Source organism: Chaetura pelagica, unplaced genomic scaffold (genome assembly GCF_000747805.2).
Source record: "Chaetura pelagica isolate M959 unplaced genomic scaffold, ChaPel_1.0 scaffold438, whole genome shotgun sequence".
Classification (NCBI taxonomy): Eukaryota; Metazoa; Chordata; class Aves; order Apodiformes; family Apodidae; genus Chaetura; species Chaetura pelagica.
In genome coordinates this window covers 619,001-639,685 of record NW_009954113.1, presented here as the reverse complement: position 1 = coordinate 639,685, position 20,685 = coordinate 619,001, and the positions used below count along the sequence as shown (strand labels likewise).

The following is a 20,685-nucleotide window of genomic DNA, read 5'->3' as shown; positions in this document are numbered from 1 at the left end:
TCACCTGCGTGCGGGTGCCTCACCTGCGTGCGGTGCTTCACCTGCGTGCGGTGCCTCACCTGTGTGCAGGTGCCTCACCTGCCTGCAGGTGCCTCACCTCCCGCAGACGTGGCACCCGGGGACCTGTGTCCGCGGTGGCCTCGGCGGTGCTGCGGTAACGGCTGGGCTTGGTGATCTGGGAGGTCTTTTCCAACCGAAATTATTCTGTGATAAAGTGCATATTTAAATTTTAAAGTTGCTCTTAAATTTTCTCGTTTGCTGTTTTGCTTTGGTTTTGTGTGGGGTTTTTTAAGTGTTGATGACTGGAGAGATTTAGTTTAGATATTAGGAATAAATTCTTTGCTGTGAGGAGTTCCCTGGCCCAGGTTGCCCAGGGAGGCTCTGGCTCCTCCATCCCTGTAGGTGTTCAGGGCCACTAGGATGAGGTTTGGAGCAGCCTGGTCTAGTGGGAGGTGTCCCTGCCCATGCAGGGCTCTTGGCACTAGATGGTCCTTGAGGCCCTTTCCAACCCAAACCAGTCTGGGATTCTATAAGATTATTTAAAAACTCCCTCTCGCCTGCAGGAGCCCTCAGGCCTCCTCATTGTATCTTTTGGTGTTTCTGTAGAAACAAGCCACCAGGCTCTGCAGAACATGCCCAGAGTTCTCCGGGAAGTGGAAGTCTTGAAACAGGAGGCAACATTCCTGAAGGAGCAAATGATCCTTGTTAAAGAAGATATCAAGAAATTTGAAGAAGACACAGCTCAGTCAATGCAGGTGGGTTCTTGTCTTACTTAATGTTTATCTGCAACTTATGAATTGTACAAGTTTCCAGGCTTGTTCATGTTAAACAATCTTGTGATCTCAAGATAGACAAAAACACTTCTTTCAGCATTATTAGTAGAAAAGTGGGTGTGACACAGACCAGTGCAATCTGCATTTCCTTTGGAGCAGCTGGTCATGTTTCAGTTCAGACAGAGTTACCTGGCTGGTGACCCTGATTTCTGCCTTTTGTAACCTGGGGTGTGTAGCATTTTTCAGGCAAAGCAGATACTAAAAGTACAGATCCAAAATTCAAAGTGGTGTTTTGTTGTTTGTCTTTGGAAGTTGATTCAACATCTCTACTCTTTTAGCCAGCTCCTTCCTCCTTGTAACAGCGTGATCTTTTCACCCAGTTTTAAAAATCCAAGCCAACAATAACTCCACTAGTGTAAGTATCTGTGGTACCCATCTGTTGTGTCAGTGGACAACATCTTGCTTGTTTTCCTTCAGGTCCTGGTAGAGATTGACCGAGTGAAATCTCGGATGCAGTTGGCTGCTGAGTCCCTTCAGGAAGCAGACAAATGGAGCACGTTAAGTGCAGACATTGAAGAGACTCTTAAGACACAGGTAGATGCACTGTAATTCTTTCTGTTCTTTGCTCCTTCAGCTATCCAGGGAGACTGTGTTTAAAAGTAGGCTTTTGAAGTGACTTAAAAACATGCACCTGTTGGTAAAGTATCATTATGCAGTAAAGTATCCTTATGGTACATTCTGGCTTCCTGAGGTCCCTCTCAGTGACCAGGTTGCCTTTCCCTGCTGGCAGGACGTGTCTGTGATTGCAGCCAAGCTGACGAGCATGCAGAGCAGCCTGGCCATGCTGGTGGACACGCCAGATTACTCTGAGAAGTGTGTGCACCTGGAGGCCCTGAAGAACCGCCTGGAGGCCATGGCCAGCACGCAGATTGTCGCTGCTTTCAACTCCCAGTCTGTGGGTCAGTAAGGCTTGGGGTTTTTCACCATCAGCATGGAGTTTATTTTCTTTAAGAATAAATTGTTTGGATGGGACATATATGTCCAGAAGGCTCCTAGCACCGCATCAGGTGTGTTTTCTGGTGGAGCCAGATGCCAAGAAATGTTCTGGGCTCTGCAGCTGCCTGTGGTCCAGGTGCATCTTTGATTCTCCTGTAGTTTGGTGCACCTGTGGCCACTGTGGGGAATAGGGAAAATGTGGGCTGGTTTTATAGGCTGTGTGAAGTGGAGGTGCTGAGGCAGCGTGCTCTGCTGGCATGGGTTAGTTATGCATGGATGTCCTCCAGTGGGGGGGCTGTGCAAGTAAGCAGGAGGCCTCTGGTTTTGCATTATCGTAGTGCTGCTGGGCTTTTCTGTTGGGGCTTGGTGTTGTAGTCAGGAAAGAAATGTGTTTGGAAATATTCTGCCTCCTTACTACCTTCTGAAGTTTTTTATAAGCGGTCTTTAGAAGATGTGATTTTCTGGACTGTTCTTTTTGTTCCTCCTTCCCACTCCTCCAGTCACAGCACTTCTGAAGAGGTTCTGGTCGATGCCTCTGATCTGTGCACACCTCGAGGTCCCAGTGAGTGTCTGGGGCTGCAGGGCTGTGAGGTGCAGGTGCTATGTGAGGGTCCTGTCTAGGGGAAGGCAAGCACAGCAGTGCCAGACTGCAGACAGCTGAAGGGAGCAGAGGAGGGAAGGAGCTCTGTGCTTCTAACAAATGTGCTTAATCCTTCCTGTAGATCTCTCCTTTCTCTCTCCCATTCCTCTGCTGGCTTTCCTTCTTTGCACAGCCTCCTTATGTCTTGGGTTGTGCTCATCACCTTTATGGTAGGTCCCATGTCTTTTTTCTGCTGTTGCAGTTCATTAACCTTTACAAGTTCAAGACACAGGATTATGTTTTGGAATATTTCGTCTGTTTAGGATGAAAGTAAATTGATATTCATATGCTTTGAAACAAAAGAAAACAGGTGCAAGAAGCTGCTGGCAGCAGGTCTGCTGGTGCGAGGCCCTTTGCTTAGGCATGCTGCTCAGAATAGTTAACTTGGAGCATTGTTTGCATTCTCTTTCAAAGTCTGTCCTGGGCATGTGGAGATACAGGCTTTTTTCCCGTTGAAGAGAGTTATTCTGTTTGCTGTGCAGTGTTTTCCTGGAGTCTAGCTCCTAGAAATGCAATACAAGTCCACAAATGCCTCCCCAGAGAGCCTGTGTTCAGTGACTTCCACAGCTAAGCAGCACTTCAAGTTACTTAGTGTTCTAGTTTATCTGCCTTCTGAGTCCTGTTTGAAAAGCAAGGCCTATTTCTAACTAATTTTGTGGACAGACTTTTTGAGGAGCTTGGATTTGGAAGCCTGGTGTAGGAGCTGACTATGCCACTGGTCAGTCTCAAGGCAGCTCCTTGGTTTGAGGAGTTCTGAGAGCAAAGCTGGGCTGTGTTCTAGTTCTGTAGATAACAGCTTGTTTCTGGAAAATAATGCTCTCTTCCTAGCAAATGCTCTGGTCTTATCTGTCTTTAATAGCAGATACCTTCGCTGATTAAGAAGTTTAAATTTAAGAAGTGAAATTCATTCCTTCTGTCTAGCTGTTCTTGTTTGAATGTGGATTCCAGACAGTTCTGCTCCCGTTAGAGAAGACAAGCCAACAAAAGTGTGTCTCTATTCAGGCTGCTGTGCATGCTGTCTTAAGAGAATTCTCTTGCTGTTTGACAAGGGTCTCACCCTCAGTTCAAGACTGACTGTTAATTGCCCGTGATTTTTTTTGTTTAGATCAGGCAAAAACGTTTGTTAAAGTCTTCACTGAAATTGATCGGATGCCCCAGCTTCTTGCTTATTATTATAAATGTCACAAGGTAAGTGTTGTAATACTTTAATGCATCAGAGAACATCTGAATTCTTGCTCGGCTTGGGCTGCAGGGGGAGCTACTACCTCGTGTATTTTGCCTTTCCTGCTCGCGGGAGGATAGAATCTGTTCTTTTTTTCCACTTTTCATTCCTTGACTTCTCTTCTGGCTCTGATTAGCTTTGGTTACTCCCTGTATTTTGGGAGTAATTCTCCATTCAGGGCTTTGTGATCCTAACTGCAGTAGACATAAGATATGTGTGTTCTGCTTGATTTCTCTGTGCCTTATGGCCATGCTTTGCTTTTCTGGGATGTGGCTATGTCAGCAATAACTTTATTACTCCCACTTGCCAGCTGCTGACTTCTGTAAACTCTTTTCAGGTAAGATTAAAAGTTGGAATTCCAGACAGTTCTGTAGCCATAACCTGATCCTCAAAAATTCTCTCATGACTGTGACTTTTGAGGATTAAGTTCAAGGTTGGGGCTTGCCAAGTATTTCAACTATTATGTGGGGGTATCAGTTACAGTCTCATTTTATGAGTAAAATACCGATGTTAATTAAATCTTTGAATCAACTCAGAAGCCTCTAGCTTCATACTGGAAGTCTTTTCCTTCTGTGGTGCTGAATTATGGCAAAGTGCAATGCTGAAATCTGGAGAGAGGAGCAGGGGTGGGCATTGTGTTTCAGCAAAAGTGCTTGGCATGGGAAGTTCTTGATTTGAATAAAACCTGTGGGTTGTCAGTTCTCCTCTCAACAGTTCTCCTTGCCCCTGCAGGTGCAGCAGGTGGCAGCGTGGCAGGATCTTTGCCAGAGAGACCTGAGCTTACATCGCCAGTTGACTGAGCTGTACGACACGCTCCTGGGGACCTGGCACACGCAGCTGCAGTGGGCAGCACAGGTGCAGTGGGTGCTCCTGGGGCAGTGGGCAGCACAGGTGCAGTGGGTGCTCCTGGGGCAGTGGGTGCTGCTGGGGCAGTGGGCAGCACAGGTGCAGTGGGTGCTCCTGGGGCAGTGGGTGCTGCTGGGGCAGTGGGCAGCACAGGGGCAGTGTGTGGGAGAGGACAAGAAGGAACACATGCTCTCAGCTCTCATCAAGCTCAGAATAGCTGGCAGGTGCACGCTCTTTGGGTGTTACCCTGTGCCTCACCAGTACAGGACAGGGCCTCCAGCCTGCTTTCCTTTTATTGTCCAGCACTTCCAGACAAGATTTGATTTCTGGTGTTCTACCGACAGCAAGGTTGCTGTGTTATTGACATTAAAGCTGCTCTATCACTTTCATCTGTATCTTAAGTTAGACCTAATTTGTTGGTTTTGCAAATGTGTGCTGTTGCAAGACATTCGAAATGCCTGAATTGCTTTATCACTTGGCCTGGAGGAGGCCCTCAAGGTCATATGGGACTGATTCATGTCACTCTGTGTAAGATATTGAGGACTTCTGCTATCACCCATTAGAGTCCATGTGCTTGTTTTTCCTGCCAAGGATCCAAAAAAAGTTATTGTCCTTCAGTGAAATGGAGAAATAAGTTTCTATTGTTGAGTTTTTCATCCATGAAGGGTAAGAGATTCTTATCTTCATGTTACGAAGCCTGGTGCAGGTGCTAGGCCTGTTCTGCAGAGGAGCTCAGCCTTTCCTTGAACTGTGTTTTTTCTGCCTAATGATTTGATGTGCATGACAGGTCAGATGTCAGCTTACATTTTAGGAGATACTCTTTGAACTGGAGATTGTGCGAGAGAAATGGCACATAGGACAAAGCTCGTGTCACTCCATCTCCTGTGTTGCTTTTGTTTTCTGAAGAATTCTTGGACCTTTTTCATGCTTTTGAGTATCCATGGCGACCTTGCGGCAGGAGGCTTCTGGAGATCCCAGTTTTTAAAGCAGATGAGCAGGAATAGCTGACAAAAAAGACCCAATAAAAGGCTGTAATGCATTTTATGCTAGTGGAGTTGAGGGTGGTGCATGTAAATGAAAGTTCTTAGCTGATTCCAGTCTTTCTAGCCTTTCCAGTACAGACTTGTGCCTATCTGACCAGTAATTTAGGTCATGGTACAGGGCTGTTTCTTCATATTTTACTGATCTTTAAGATTTTCCCCAACACACTGTAAAGTGAGTGTGTGCCCTTTTCTGCAGGTGTTTTTTTGAATTGCTGCAGTGTTTGTGTTCTGCTGAGTTCAGGTTTTGGCCTACACCTGTCTTCTAGTTCCTTGACTGCTGTATCCCAAGCCCTGTTACGACAGTATCCTGGGTGTTGCCCTGCTGCAGTTGGGCTGTCCTGTGTGCCAGGCCAGCCAGGTTCTTGCAGTCCTAGCAGACCTCTTTTGGTATTTTTAACCCTTGTGAGGTATTTCAGATTTTTGTTTGTTCCCTTTTGGTTGGGAGCTCATGTCATCTGAGGAATCTGTGATCTGTTAGTGCACAAAATGTCATCTTGATCTGTACATCCTTGTCTCTCACCAATAGGTAATCTTATATTAACTCTTCAATAGAAAGAAGCACACGCCCAGCCCAGTTTTCTGTGCTGGGTGTGGAAAAATCCAGGTCAGGCTGCTGCTGTCTCTCCCAGCTCTTTACTCCCTGGCTCTGGCAGTCTGCCTCTCTGCTGACAGCATCTTCAAACCCAACCATTCTGCTTGATGAATTGGCTTCATCCTGGCCCAAACCAGGACACCCTCTGTGTGAGTAGCCCAGGTCTCTGTGGCAAGGGCATGAGGAAGACTATGGAGGGCACGATTGCCTCTGGAAGTGGTGCTGATCCTGTGTTCAGAAGGGCTGAGGAAGGTATCAGCCCCTGGATGGACAGGACCTTCTCCGTTTGCAGTGGGACAGTCTGTCATTTTCTTTGTGGAGGCTGTGACACATAGTCTGTAGGTTGTGGAGCTCTCTCTGGAAGCTATCTGCTTCTCTCTGCTGCTTGTCATGTTCCTCAGAGATAACCTGCTTTTGCTAATAGATCTTCTGTTGCCACAGGTTTTCAAGAACCCTCATGAAATTGTGACTGTACTGTTGATTCAAACTCTGGGAGCTCTGGTGCCTTCCATCCCTGTCTGCCTCAGCACTGCCATGGAGAGAACGGGCCAGGAGACCAAGCTGAGTAAGCTGCTGGAGCTCTATGATGCCACCACCCACTTTGCCAAGGGGCTGGAGGTCGCCATGCTGCCAAACCTGAGTAAGGCTTGGGCACTGGGTTTTGTCATCCTGTTCTACCAACGGCTTTGACAAGTTCCATTGTGGGATTTTGTTTAGTTTTACGTGGAGTGAGGGATTATCTCTTCTGTAGTGTTGACCAGTTATGTGGCGTTTGCGCCTTTGTGTGTATATGTGTCTGTATCTTACACTAAATATATTGACACAGTTCTGAATGAGTTTACTGAAGCAGACCTGTGCTGAGCATGCTTGCTGACTTGGGTAAATAATACTTAATGCTTTTTCTTTTACAAGCATTAGTATTTCTTCTGTCAAACAGATGAGGAAATATCTGGAGGGAAGCTATCTGTGGAACCCGTTGCGAAAGCTCACAAACCGTAAAAGTCAAGGAGTTTCCTGGAATTAAGTCACACCTTACTAAACAAGAGAAAACCTGTTTGAAAGCTGCATCCATTGTGGATGCTTAAATTTTATTTTGCTTTTTTTGTGTTGCTGCTTGCATGTGTTTTTAATCAAGTGAAAATGCAAGGCCAGGTTCTGTTTCTGAACTGTTGGTGGTTTATTCCTTGGCAGCATCCTCGTTGTTTGGTTCAAAACCTAATCTGAGCTTTCCTTACCCTGTCGTGTTTGTCGTCTCATTTTGGTCATCACTTGATGAATAATTCCCACAAACCACAACGCAGTGAGGTGCTGTGTTTACACAGGTTTATGCCTGACTTGAACTGTTGGCTATTTATAGTCCTTGGTTAATCTAGTGGGGCCCCTTCAAAGACTGGGTATGGGAAAATCCCAAATTAAAGCTAATGGGGCATTCCTAATGCTGTATTTCCTGTGTTTGGTTCCTCATAACATTGTCTTGAGCTATTTAAACCCAGATTCCTACTTGATCATTTAAATTATCATTACTGGGCAAGTTCAGGGAGTATGGCTGTCACTGTGTCTGGTTTTGTTGTCTGTGATTGTTTGCTCTTGACAGTCATTTTCTATCCTTGGCTTAGTTTAATTTGTGGTTCATAATAGAAGTGACTAGAAAGTTAGAAGTACAATATAAAATTCTAGAAAATTATGGAATAGGAAGACAGCTGCTGAACTGGGCGTTAAAAAAAAGCTCTTTATTTTCATCTCTTTTTCAGTGGAATAAGGTGTTTGGGAAGAGAAATATCTCAAAAATGGAAAAGCTGGGTGACTCAGCAGAGCAGGTCCAAACCAGTTCCTGTGTGTGTATGTGAGGGGAGGGTTCAGTTATGATTCATGAGATAATTTGGGTTGGAAGGGACCTCGTCCAACCTCCTGCTCCAAGCAAGGTCCACCATGAGTTCAGACCATGTTACTCAGGCTGTTATCCAGTCTGATCTGGAAAATGTCCAAGTACAGAGATAGCACAGGCTTTGGACAGCCTGCTCTATTGCTTGTCTGTCCTTAGGGTGTAAAAGCTTTTCCTTATACCCAGCATTCAAAGCAATTCTGTTTTGCTGCTCATTTGAGCTTGGCAGAACTTGACAGTAACAGTAAGTGTCCAGTTCTGGTTTGAGAAATAACCACCCAGACCTGGTTTTTGTTTGGGTTTGCAGTTCCCTGCTCCACAGAATGGCACTGAGATGAACTAAGGTTCATGGTTCACATTCAGCTCTGGTTGGTGAGCACCATGAAGTAGGAGTGCTAAGTGAATTGAGTTAGTGTCAGTTGTTTAAAGTATCAACCAGGCTTTCTGGTAGGAGAAGATGTCCTCTGTTTTGAGTTGTGGGTATAATGTGTTTCACTTCTCAAATGGTTTCAATACCTTCCTTCCTGTAGGTTGGAATGTTTATTAGATTTTTGTCACCAGGTTGTTTTGGAGCAGTGAGCGATAATGTTCTTGAGGCACTTGTTGAGGTAGAACATATTGATTTTAGGAAACAGGTAGAGATTATAATGTTGCTGTTAAAAAAAAGGGAAAAAAGTTATCTGTGTAGTTGAGACTTAAAGCTGTTGGGCAACATTCCAAGCCCAAACTAAACATCTGATTCTTTGTAGAGGAGCAGAACCTGGTAAAAGTGCTGGAGCTGGTGGAAGCAGTGTATGGTCCATACAAGCCCTATCAGCTTGAGTATGGGGACCTGGAAGAAGAAAACCTCCTCATTCAGATCAGTGCTGTGCCCTTGGTAACGTAGTGGTCTCTGTTCAACTATGGGGGGAGAGGCTTGAGCCTCTGCTCAGTAGAGGGGCTTTGCCATAGTTGCTGCTCTCTTTCCTCCTCTAGTTGTTTGGTAATGTTTCCTGTTTGCAGTATATTTTGATACTGTTAAGTAAATTTTGTTTAAGAAATGAAGTTAATTTCAGCAGCACTCTCAGGCTGGGGTAGCTCTTTCTTCTGCTCCTCCAGTAACTGGCTCTGTGTGGATCTGCTGGAGAAATATTGCTGTCAACCAAGAGCCTGCCTCAGGCTCAATAAGATTTATTAAGGGCAAGGTTGGGGGGAGAAAAGTCTGTTTTGTGAAAGATTCATTGTTGGCAGAACTGTCTTTGCCAGAGGACGTGGTAAACACAGGGTCTGATAGCCTGGCTTCTCCTACCTATGTAGGAGGGTGGAAGCAACCAGCATTGTTCTCCCTGAAGTGTGTCATGAGACTGAGGGATACTGAGAGAAAAATGTGCTGCACAAGGTGTATTTAATGCCTGGACACTCACTGAAAGAAGAGTCAGACTCAACTTTGTTGTTGTTGTTGTTATTTAGGAGCACTGGGAAGTAATCGACTGTGTCCAGGAGCTGAACCATTCCGTTAATAAACTCTTCATTCTGGCTTCTGGAGCCATTGACAACTGCGTTAAACTCACCGATGGACTGGGGGTGTGTGGGCTTCTCAAGGCCCTGAAAGCTTTGTTCACAAAGTAGGTGCTTTTAGCTGCACTGCTGCATGTTATACCAAGGGAGTAGCAGGTATTCTGTTTGTGGCCAAGGACTTGAGCAGAAAGGATCTATAACCGTAATAGGGGTCATGTTATGTCCCCTTCTGTCACTTCATTCAGGCAGTGATTGTTTCTTGGGGGAAAAACAGAAGCTAAATGGAAGACTTTTTGTGATTGTTTTCTGGTCTAGCTGGACTGAGTTTTCATTTTTATTAAATAGTTTTGGAGGGAAAAATGTTTCTCAAAACAGAGTAGGACAAAGACAAATGAGGCTGATGAATGTAAAACTCAGCAAGGAAATGTGTACTTTCTGGGACCAGAGGCCTCACTTTTAGAATCTACCTGTATGTGCAAGATACCCTAGTGAGTGAGGTTCACTTAAGTTCTTGTCTTAAGGTATCACAAGCCAGCTTAGGTCATATTCCAGTACTGACCACCTCCTTATTCTTCCCTAACATTGAAAGAACTGCTCACAAGTTATAAATCAAACTCTTACCTTGCTGCCCTGTGAGGAAAAGGAGAGAGGAAAGTACACGTCTCTGATCTCACCTTTATAGGCAATTACATGGCAGTGTGCATGCCTCCAGCTTATGGGCATTATTTAAAAAAGAAACACGGGGTGTGTGGAAAACAAAATGTTCTCCTTTTTATCCATGTTCTCATCTGGGGAGTAGCTGAGAAAACAAATTCATGAGATTGTTGTAATTGTGTTCCTGGAGTAAGGGCCAAGTGATGTTGGAGTAGCAGTAGCCTTATAAACTTTTTCTGGTTTTTTTGGTAAGAGATACAGTTGATGTGGTGGTAACAAAAATGTTTTAGTCACCCCTTCTTATGGGAATGAAGAGTTCCTAGGAACCCCTATGCAACAAAATGAAGTAGTCACACAGCATCTGTTACTCTTGAGTTTCTCCCTGTCTCCTGGTGCAGGCTTGGGTGGGCTGTGGCTGGTCAGTTCTTCACATCCCTGTGTTTGGAGTGGAACAACAGCATCTCTTCTGGACTCCTTTTGGCTTTTCTGGCCCTTATAGAGGACAGGATGTGCAGTTGTGCTGCTCTTCAGCCTATTCCCTTATGTGGGTGTTTCTCTCTCCTCCATTTCTCATTGCAGGTACACGTCTGACTTTACACATACATTGCAGTCTATAAGAAAGAAATGTAAACTGGATGATGTGCCATCAGATTCCCTCTTCCAGGAGGACTGGACTGCATTCCAAAACTCTGTCCGGTAAAGGGGATTTTCTTTTGTGCCGCTCAAACTGATTTTTGTATCAAAGTTGGCAGGGAATTACTGGGGTTGATTTGCATGGTTCCTAGTGCAGAAGGCAGGGGAATGCCTACTGAGCTGCAGTGCTGCTGGGAGCTCGGTGTTGGTGACTGGGTTTCAGGTTGCTGCTGGCACAGAAGTGCTTGACGAGAAGTCACCTGTGGATGAGGCTCTTGGGCAAAAAAAATAAATCAGTGATCAAATGGATGCAGAGTTAATAGCCAGAGTAACTCCCGACAGATGTGTCCCCTGTGGGCTGTGGTTTGGTTACTACATTTTATTAGTTGACATGTGTCTGAGATGGGTTGTCTGGAGAGGGTCTGGCATTATCTGCCTCAAATCTCTCAACATGTGGTTTTGTTTTGTTCTTTCCCAGGATAATTACTACTTGTGGTGAGCTCCTTCGTCAGTGTGGAGATTTTGAGCAGCAACTGGCCAACAGGTAAGCTTTGCTGAGCTTAATTCATGAGCTGTCAGCATAGGGACCAAGTTGAAAGAAAACAAACCCCAAGGGACTTTGATTGCGTAGACTGTGGAGGGGGAGCAGAACCACTGTGGTTTTCCCCTCTGCCCCTCCTGAAGTGTCAGAGATGGGCACAGACTGTTCCGCTCAGCCGTGTGCTCTGACAGTCACAGGAATCCCTTTCCATGGCTGCCTGGCTGGGCAGTAAATGGACTGCCAGGTTGGGGTCAGGGAGGAATTTTCCACCAGATGAAATTGGCCAGATTCTCACCCCCCTTGTGACATGAATCATTAGCTGAAGTGAAGCTGGGTGTGCCTTAACTAATCGATTCCTTGTAACCTGAGGAGCCGCGGGGCAGTGCAGTGCAGTGCAGCTCTTTTGCTGCCTGTCAGCAGTGCCCCACTCAGCTCCTGCACCTCCAAATGCTTTGGTCTGACTTCAGTGCTTTGGATGGGATACCACGGCCTGTAGTGCTCAGGAGCCTGAGCTTCTTCCCTGTTTGCTGGATGTTCTGAGACAACAATCCTGTCTTTTTCATCTCAATATTTGTGCAGTATTTGAGTTGCACAGTAGACATGAGAGTAGTGCTGGCCTCCAATGGATACTCTCTCACTTGAAGTAGATAAAGGGAGTGTTGGTCCAAGTGCTGATTTCAGATGATTTTGCTGGTAACTTTTGTACTTTTTTTCAGGATTTTGTCAACTGCTGGGAAGTATCTCTCAGACTCCTACAGCCCTTGTAGTTTTTCTGGCCTTCAGGATACCAGTTCTGCAGAAAAGAAGAGCTCTGTAAAGAATCCCTGGCAGGAATACAATTACCTTATGAAGGAAAATCCATCCGAATATGCTAGCCTTATGGAGACACTTTACACTCTAAAGGTAACTTTGGTGCTTGGGAGAGCCTGCCTCTGTTATAGGATGCTGTTGAGGACACGTTTGGTAGATGAGAGCTGGATTTCCCCTCCAGCCTGATAACATTTCACCCTGAGCTGCAGCCTGTTGATGGGCTGTGTTCTAAGCCTTCCACAGAGACACTGATTAATCTGCTGAGAGATGAAATGTCCGAACGCAGGAAGCCTGGGCTCATTTCATCTCTCTCCAGATCCTGACTGTGTTTTGTGAATATGTCCTTGTCAGTTCAAGTGAGGGGGATTTTGTGGCAGAAAGCATTGGAGAGGATGTGTTGGAGCCATCTCAAACTCTGGAGCCCACATCCTGGCTTCTCATGACTTTCTTTGCCACTTACTCAGCTGCCAGATCCATTCTGAAATATAATTCTGCAGGATCATTCATGCATGCATCTGTGAACAGGGTAGAATGACTCCAATTATCTTCGTGTGGATCTAAGTTATGTTTGCCATTGCTGGTCACATGTAGTAGAGAAGTCAAGGTTATGAGTTCTGTGTCTGATTTCCACTGAATATTTTGATTTCTTTTGCATTTGGTTGACTTGCAACTTGTGTTGCAGGGTTGACTTTAAACCTTTGCTAAACAGCCACGTGCTGTCCCCTTCACCTAGAACTCCTGCTGCATTCCATACAGGCAGTCGTTTAGTAGTAAAAGGCACTTTTGCCACCTTCTCAGGATGTCCCTCAGTGTCTGGCCTGTTCTGGCGCCCGGCGTGGCTGGAGCGTGATGTGGATCCTGTGTGCTCCATGTCAGGGAGCATCCCAAAGGAGAAGGGCTGTGCCATGACAGCGGAAAGCTCTCCTGTGTTAGGGTGACCTAATACAGACCTTTCTAAGAGTGTTCACACTGCTTCTCTGTGGACAGTTTAATGACTTCTGTATGGAAACATTTTCCTGTGTGTTAGGAAAAGGGCACCAGTAACCACAACCTGTTGTCTTCCTCACGATCCGCCCTGGGCCGCCTCAACCAGCTGGCACATCACTTGGCTTTTGACTCCGTTTTCCTTCGCATCAAACAGCAACTCCTGCTCGTTCCAAAGATGGAGGTGAGTTCTGGGCACATCAGCCTGACCTGAACTGGCGAAGTTTACCCGTGAGATCCCCAGGGGTGGAGCACAGCTCAGTGCTGCTTACCTTTCTCCTTATCAGAATGTTTCCCTTTGGTATCACGTTTGTTCCCTGAGCTACCCTCAGTGGAAAAGTTTAGCTCTCTCCATCCACAGCACTCACAGCAGCTGCTGTGTTTGCAGGCTCCGATGTTTGTCTGAGGTGTTGCTTTTCTAACCTCTGTGAGCCTGTGTTTTCCTCAGGGAGCTGTGTGGAAAGGGTGTGTGTAATTTGGGCCTGAAGGAGGACAAGAGTAACTGTTTTCTTGCCATCTGTGTTCTGCCTTCTAGAAGTCCTTGGGTATTCACAGATCATGTTGCTGGGGCATCCCTTCCTAGAATGCCAGTTGACTTCATGCTCCAAGGAGTCAGAGATTCATTCTGCATCTCTTGCCTTACAGGGCTGGAGCTCTGGGGGCACTGGGGAGACCCTGACAGATGACCTGCCAAACTTCAGCCTGACTCCTCTGGAATACATCAGCAATGTAAGAGCATGCAGAGGTATTTACTGGAAGCCCAATGCTGTGGGAATCCCTTCTGTGTTTCCCCAGTTTTTTGTAAAATCACAGTATTTGCTAAAATTGTTGTATGATGTTGGTAGATGCTCTCAGTGGTCCAGCACTCATCTGTTAGGTTGTCCCATTTTTTGCAGCTTTTGTGACATCTCTGTCAAGTTCTGGAGTAGCAAAAGAACATGGGAGGCACAAGGAGAAGTTTTTCTATGTTGTACTGTACTGTTCACAGTGAACTCGTAACAGAATGGGAAGTGCAAGCTTTTGTTTTGGGGGTGAATGCAGCCCATGTAGCCTAGAATTTCCTCCAATGTGCATTGGGGTGATTTAATCACACTCTGAAGTTAAAGTCTTGAGTTCTTACCCTTCTAATCCCTGTGTGACTCCCTGGTTTCTTTTCTGATGGAATAACAATGAAACCTTTCTGGCAGTGGGGTGTCCAAGTGGAACAGGAGAGCAGGTGGTTCATTCCTTCTGCCCAGGCACTCCTCAGTCTGCTGGTTGCTCTCCCATTCTCCTGATTGGTGTTTTCAAGTCCCTGCCAGATTTGCAGTTCAGATTTTAATATCAGCTGCAATTATTATTTCAATACAAAGTACAATTTGATAAGTAAGGTTTTTTTGTTAGTGTCATGCTGTACATCACACAGGGAATGGATTCTCCCTGTTCAAGAGTGATACATTTCTGTAGCTAATTATTGTATTGTCACTTGAATTCTTGTGTCCTCTTCTGTGGTTTTGTTTGGTTCAGTCTCTTAGATTCAGCACTAGAAAAGAAATTTCCAGAAACACTCAAGAAATCAAAGATTTGCTTACAATAACAGCTCTCTGAACAGGTTTTTCTTAACATGATTGTCTCAATGGCTAGTTCTCTGCCCTCGTGAAAAATTTTCTTGCGCAAAGTATAATGATGAGCAAGAGACAATTTGTGTCTAACAAACATGGATTAGTGTATTGCTGTCAAGCTCAGCTTTCTGATTTCAGATGTGGATTGCTGCAGTTGACTCTCTAGCAAAATGCTTGCTTCACATTTGTTCAGTGACTCAGCTCTTTGTGCTTTTATTCTAGATTGGGCAATACATTATGTCGCTTCCTCTCCACCTTGAGCCGTTTGTCACTCAAGAGGATTCTGCTTTGGAACTGGCATTACATGCTGGAAAACTGCCTTACCCCCCAGAACAAGGTAGGGTGAAAAGACTAGAAGTGTTTGGGGGAAAGCTTTCACCACTTGATAGTACAGGGGTGTGCTGTGCTATGGACACAAACTGAGATCCATTTCCTGTCCTCTAGTCATGCTGTTTCTTCCGAGAGTCTCTTGGTAAGACCCAGGAGGAGCCTCTTAATTAAGGAGTACAACTTTTTTTGTTTCATTCAAACCAGAATCTTTAGCTGGGGCTATTGAAGTTCAGTGTTCGTTAAAATTATGGTTTGGGTGCAGAGTCTGAAGGAACTTCTCAAGTTTGCTTTTGTGGCTTCTACTCCTTCTCAGCCTGTCCCTTGGAGTTTGGTTCCCGGAGCAGTTGGGCTTGTGGAGTCCTGCTCCAGCACAGCACTCCTGCCCTCTCCTCTGTGCGGGTTCCACACTAGGGCTGCTTCCATTCATTAACTCCACAGAAAAGTGTTCACTTTTTTTTTTTCTGGCCTAGTTTCTCTCAAAAGTATGTCAGTAAAGGAATTTAAATCAACTTCCTGAGAGGGCCACTGTAGAACAGAGCTGGCAGGAGTGCACAGCAGGGAGTAGGAAAGGAGGAAGCTTGTGACCATGTTTAGAAGTGGTGAGTTGTTAGGTTGGCTGACCCTCTCGTGTGAATCCCCATCTGCTGAAGAAAGCAGCCCTGCATCAGTGATCATGCAGTGTGTTCTATCCCCAGCTGGAGAATCTTACAACAGCTGCTGCCAAGAACTAACCCAGTGTGAAGCTTTCCAGCTTCAGACCCTAGTGAAATCTGGAGAGAAAGTCTTGTAAGCTTAATCTTACACTAATCACTTGTAGTATAAAATATATGGTTCTCCATGACCTTCAGCCCCTTCATTTTTTGCTAGAAAAAGAGGAGCCCCTGAGCTCTTTTTTTCAGGAATAGATATTTGTTCTCAAGCAGGATACTAATCTTATTTACTTGTTTCCTTCTGCCTCTTTGGTCTGTAAATTCAGGAAAAACAACATGCTAACCTGTGCCCTTCTGTGACAAAGGTTAGCAGCCCGTGGTCAGAAACTGCTCTGCTGTCTCTCTTGGTTTGGACAGGTTTTGCATCTTAGGAAATTTCTTAAGAGTCCGACCATGTGTTCTATTCTCCATAGTCAAGTTTTTGCTCAGTAAGGACACAATTCTGCAGTGCTGACCACTTCATTTAAATGCCTCCTTCATCCTATATTAACTCCTGAAAAATCATTAAAGCTCCACTGCTACTTCCAGTGCCACCTGAGTCTGCAGAGTTGAGACACCAGCCACAGTGATTAAGCCCCCAGTGCTGCAGGAATGGCAGTGGGTTCTGCAGGTGGTTTTATGTTTAACAGCTTGTTAATCTTCAAAACACTGATGAACACAGAATGCCTTTGGGGCTTGAAAAACCCCTATGAATCCTTGTCATTGCAGTAGTTTGTAAACTACTCTTGGAAGATGATCCTGTAGGAGATGCCAGGCAGTGCTCCTGATCCCAGCCTAGTCACCTGCCAGCCCTTTGCAAATTACTTAGATGGGGAAGTCACAGAAGGGCGTAAAATGCTTTGGGTCCTGAGCTAACTTTCAGTGTTGTACAGGATCAGGGAGGATATGTGACGGCTTTGACTACTCCAAAACCAGCTGATAAACTCTGAACCTTAATGAATACCTTCATGTCCTGTTGAAGAAACAGCCAACCATTTGTGAATGATGTTTTGTTACAAAACTAGCAAATGCAGGTGAGTGAGACTGACAGCTAATGAGAATTTTCTGTCCAGGAGATGAGTTGCCTGAGCTGGACAACATGGCTGACTACTGGCTGGGCTCCATAGCCAGGGCTACCATGCAGACCTACTGCGAGGTCATCCTGCAGATCCCAGAGCTCACGGTGCATTCCACAAAGCAGCTTGCCACTGACATTGGTAAGATGGGTGCACACACGGGCCTGAGAGCTGTTGCCATAATGCTTGGGCTGCTCTCTCCTTACATTAGATTTAAGGAACTGCAGCCTGGGTTTCTCCTTTAATTGTGAGTGTGTTGATCTGATGCCCAGCTGGTTCACAGCTTCCCTCTCCAGAGTGTTCTGTCCCATCCCTCTGCAAGGGAATTGCAGTGATCTCTGCTTCTTCACTGCTTTGTGTTTCTGACTGTGCAAGTCAAAGTCCTGAACTGAGGGGATTCTCTTACAAGTCTTAGCAAGAAAGCTCTGTACATAATCCTTCCAAGTGTGGCACTGCTCCTCCCTTCTCATCGAGTGCCCTGTGCTGCTGTGAATGCCATGCAGGGGGTACTCAGCCAGTGCCAGGCTTGTTGGGAAGTGCCCCAGTGGTTTACAAAGGGGGCAGCTGGTTGATCTCTTCCATCTGTTTGATAGCTGAAGCAGGGGAGATCAGCTACAGGCCTTCCAAAGATTGTTGTGGAGCACTTGCCCAGCATCTTCTTTTATAGAGCCTGTAGGATTAGCTGCCCTGCCATGGCTGCCCTGCCCTCGTGCTGCTCTGGAGGTGCTGGGTGACAACAGTCACTGTCAGTGAGATTTACAGCAGCAAAGTGGGAGATAGTTGGCACGTGTTGTTCATCCCTGCCTTCTCCCATGCCATGCAGAGTGACTCAGGGAGGGCTGATGGGCGGTGTTAGGAAGGTGCTTCTGAAGGATATGGAGGAGATGGGTTTTTCTTATCCAAAGCTGATGAAAGTGTCACCACAAGATCAATACAGCTATTGTAAATGCCAGTTGGTCCTTCCCCTGCTGTAAATCATGGATGCTGGCTTCCCCATGGCCAAGCTCAAAAATAAGGATACAGGCAGTATCTCCTCCTTAGCTCACCTGAAAGTGCTTGAATATCAATGAACTCAGCCTGAATCTTTATTGTTTTTTCTTTTGCATTGCTTAAAAATGAAGGAGTGGATTAGTGGCTGAGTGCTCAGCATTCTCCCTTCCATCCTTAATTCCCCAACTGACTTTGAATCAGTGAGCTGGAACTCCCTCCTGCCCCCACAGCCTTTTTCCTTGCAGAACTTCCCAGCTTTGTTGCAAGCCCGTTGCCTTTGGCAGCCTCACTGTGATCCTCAGTCTGTGCCTGTGGTCACTGAGCACCCCAAGGGCGTTGTGGCAGAATGCATCCCAGTCCCCTGAGCAAAACTGGTGTTTGTCTCCTCTAGTGTTCAAGAAGCCAGAAGCAGCTGGGTCAGCAGAGACAGAGGGAACCAGGCTGCTGGTCTGTGTTTCTGAGCCCTCAGTGACAGGATTTCCGTGGCTGTGAAAGTAACTCTCATTTGCACAGTGTCTGCTGCCTGCTCAAATACCTGCTCCTCCTTAATCTTACAGATTATCTAATAAACGTGATGGATGCCCTCGGCCTTCAGCCATCAAGAGCACTGCAAAACATTGTATCCCTGCTGAAGGCAAAGCCAGAGGATTATGGGCAGGCTGCGCAGAGCGCGCCCCGCAGGATGGGCAGCAGCATCGCTGCCATCAGGGGCCTGGAGGGTTAGCTGTTACCCCTTTGCTGCTGGGCTCTGCCCCGGGGCTGGACTGCTGGGCTGGGTTTAATTCCCCATGAGCTTTGCAAGGACAGTGAAAACGTCTCTGGGGATCAGGGGGGTTTCTTTCTGAACAACTTTTAATAAATGTCTTTGTCTAGAAAAAGCTTGTTCCGTTTTTCCGTCTTCAGAAATGAAGGGAAATGTCCCACAGCCCCATTTACCACAACTATCTGGAGGGCCTTAAGTAGGCTGATCAGTACTGGCTTCTGACTAGCAGTGTTCTGCTGGTTGCTGGAGAGTTCGTGCTTCCTGGCAGTGAGATGACTGGCGTTTTCAGAAAACTTAATCAATTCTGCATCTAAAATTATGGGGTAGGTGCAACAAAGATCAACTGATTGGAAGCTCTTCTAACTGGAGGCAGTGGTCATTGTTCAAGTCTGTCATTATTCACCAAGTCAAGAAGACAGACTCATCAGTTAATAGATGGAGCATGATGAAGCTCAGCCCTGAGAATAAAACCAGTTTTGTGGGTTGTTCCACGTGGGATTTATACATTCTACTGAAAGCTATGAAGTTTATAAGAAATGTAAGGAAAGTGTTAACTTCTTGTAAAATTTATTAAAGCCTGGTACACAGACCTTTCTGAAAATCTTGTCTAGCCTAAGTGTGCTTCCAGCACTCCCACAGCTTTTTTTTTCTCGGGAGCAAACTGGGCAGAATACAAACAGGGCCCAAAACTGGAATGCCAGCTGTGTGAGATGGTGCTGGGTACAACCTCACCTGCAAACTTCACTTTTGGAATGAAAAAAATTCTTCTCCTTCTCTCCATCTGCTTGTGCAGTTTTCTCTGTTTTACCACCAGATGCATTAGGTGAGTAATTCTTTTCCCAGTGTCCATGTCTTTGCCTCTTTTTTCCTTAGCTTGGTTCAAGCTGCTCTACCCTGTGTTCAGCCCCATCCACAGATATTTTTGTCTGGTTTTTTCCCCAGCAGCCTCTGTTGGGCATCTGTCATTTCTTGTGCTCCTTCAGGGAATCCTTCGTCTGCTGTGTTCTCCCTTGGGTGGCTCTGGTTCCCTGCCATACCTGCCTTTTTTCTAGGCAGTCCCACATCTTTTTTGGTCACACTGGCATCTTCTCTGTGTTTTATAGCAAACATGTAACATGCTGATACGGGCTTGTGTTTTACCGATTGTGCATTTTTTGAGTGTTTTGAGTATTTTTTGCTATTCTCAGCGGGACTTTGGTGATGTTTTACTGCCAAGCCTGCATTCTGGGGAGGTGAAGAGAACAGAAGTGCTTTATAAATAGATTTTGAGTTTTGTGAATTTTGGCACCTAAAAAAATTTCAAAGCAGGGAAGTAAAATCTCTTTTCTGCAAGGTTTTTTTTCTTGGCGAAGTTTTTGGTTAGATGTTTACTCTTTTGTTTCAGGGTATGACAAGTACATTAAAAAAAGCCACAAATGAATGGGGAACTTGGTGCTGTATTGAGTTGGGACTTCTCGTGTGGCTGTGATTCATGGTGGCTTTCCCTGGAGAGCTCTGTCCCCAGCTCTGTGCCTGGTCCTGCCTGTGCTCAGCTGCTGCTGCAGTGAGAAAACAGCCCCTCGGCACATGCAGATTTATCTGCAATCAGCCCATTTGGGGGAGAGAGCCAAGCTGGTAGAGACCTGAAGTCAAGTACCTGAGACACTTTCCACCTTTTTATTAGTTGTCAGACGCCCTCTATAAACCAGCAGTAACTGGAATAGTAAACTGTCTGTGTCCTGTCAGAGAACATGCTGTTCCCATTTACTCTTGGTGTGAGATGGGTGAATCTCACTGTGCCTCTCCCATCCTTCTCCTGTCTTGTCACTAGAAGCTGAGGAGTTTTGAGGCTGTTCTTTGCCTGCTGCTTGTGTGTTTGAGGGTGAGCAGCCTGGGGCAGGCACTGGCTGGGCTGAAGGTGTGAGGGGCTGGGTGGGTCAGCCCTGCCAGCTCCCACCCTGGACCTGCTGCTGCCATTCCCCTTTGTTACAGCTCTGTGTGCCCACCCTGGGGTGTCTGGGGGCTGTGTTTGGGGGTGCCTGGAAGAGGGCTGGAAGCAGCTCTGCAGTCTCCTGGCTCCTCGCTGCTGGGTCAGCAGCCCAAGGGGCTGGGGGGGGGGTGCTTTGGCATAGGGGAAAGGCTTG

General features: G+C 46.1%; 1 protein-coding gene across 1 annotated transcript; it reads left to right on the top strand.

Annotated features, from left to right (window-relative positions):
• Nucleotides 1-605: 605 nt before the first annotated feature.
• Nucleotides 606-18,677, top strand: COG7 (component of oligomeric golgi complex 7). Its single transcript, XM_010002570.1, has 16 exons — nt 606-755; nt 1,251-1,367; nt 1,564-1,732; nt 3,515-3,597; nt 4,364-4,486; nt 6,554-6,752; nt 8,744-8,871; nt 9,444-9,598; nt 10,725-10,841; nt 11,257-11,322; nt 12,036-12,222; nt 13,157-13,297; nt 13,759-13,842; nt 14,937-15,051; nt 16,807-16,950; nt 18,357-18,677. Exons 1-16 carry the CDS (start codon nt 633-635, stop codon nt 18,521-18,523), a joined length of 2,118 nt encoding a protein of 705 aa, XP_010000872.1. The 5' UTR covers nt 606-632; the 3' UTR covers nt 18,524-18,677.
• Nucleotides 18,678-20,685: the final 2,008 nt, after the last annotated feature.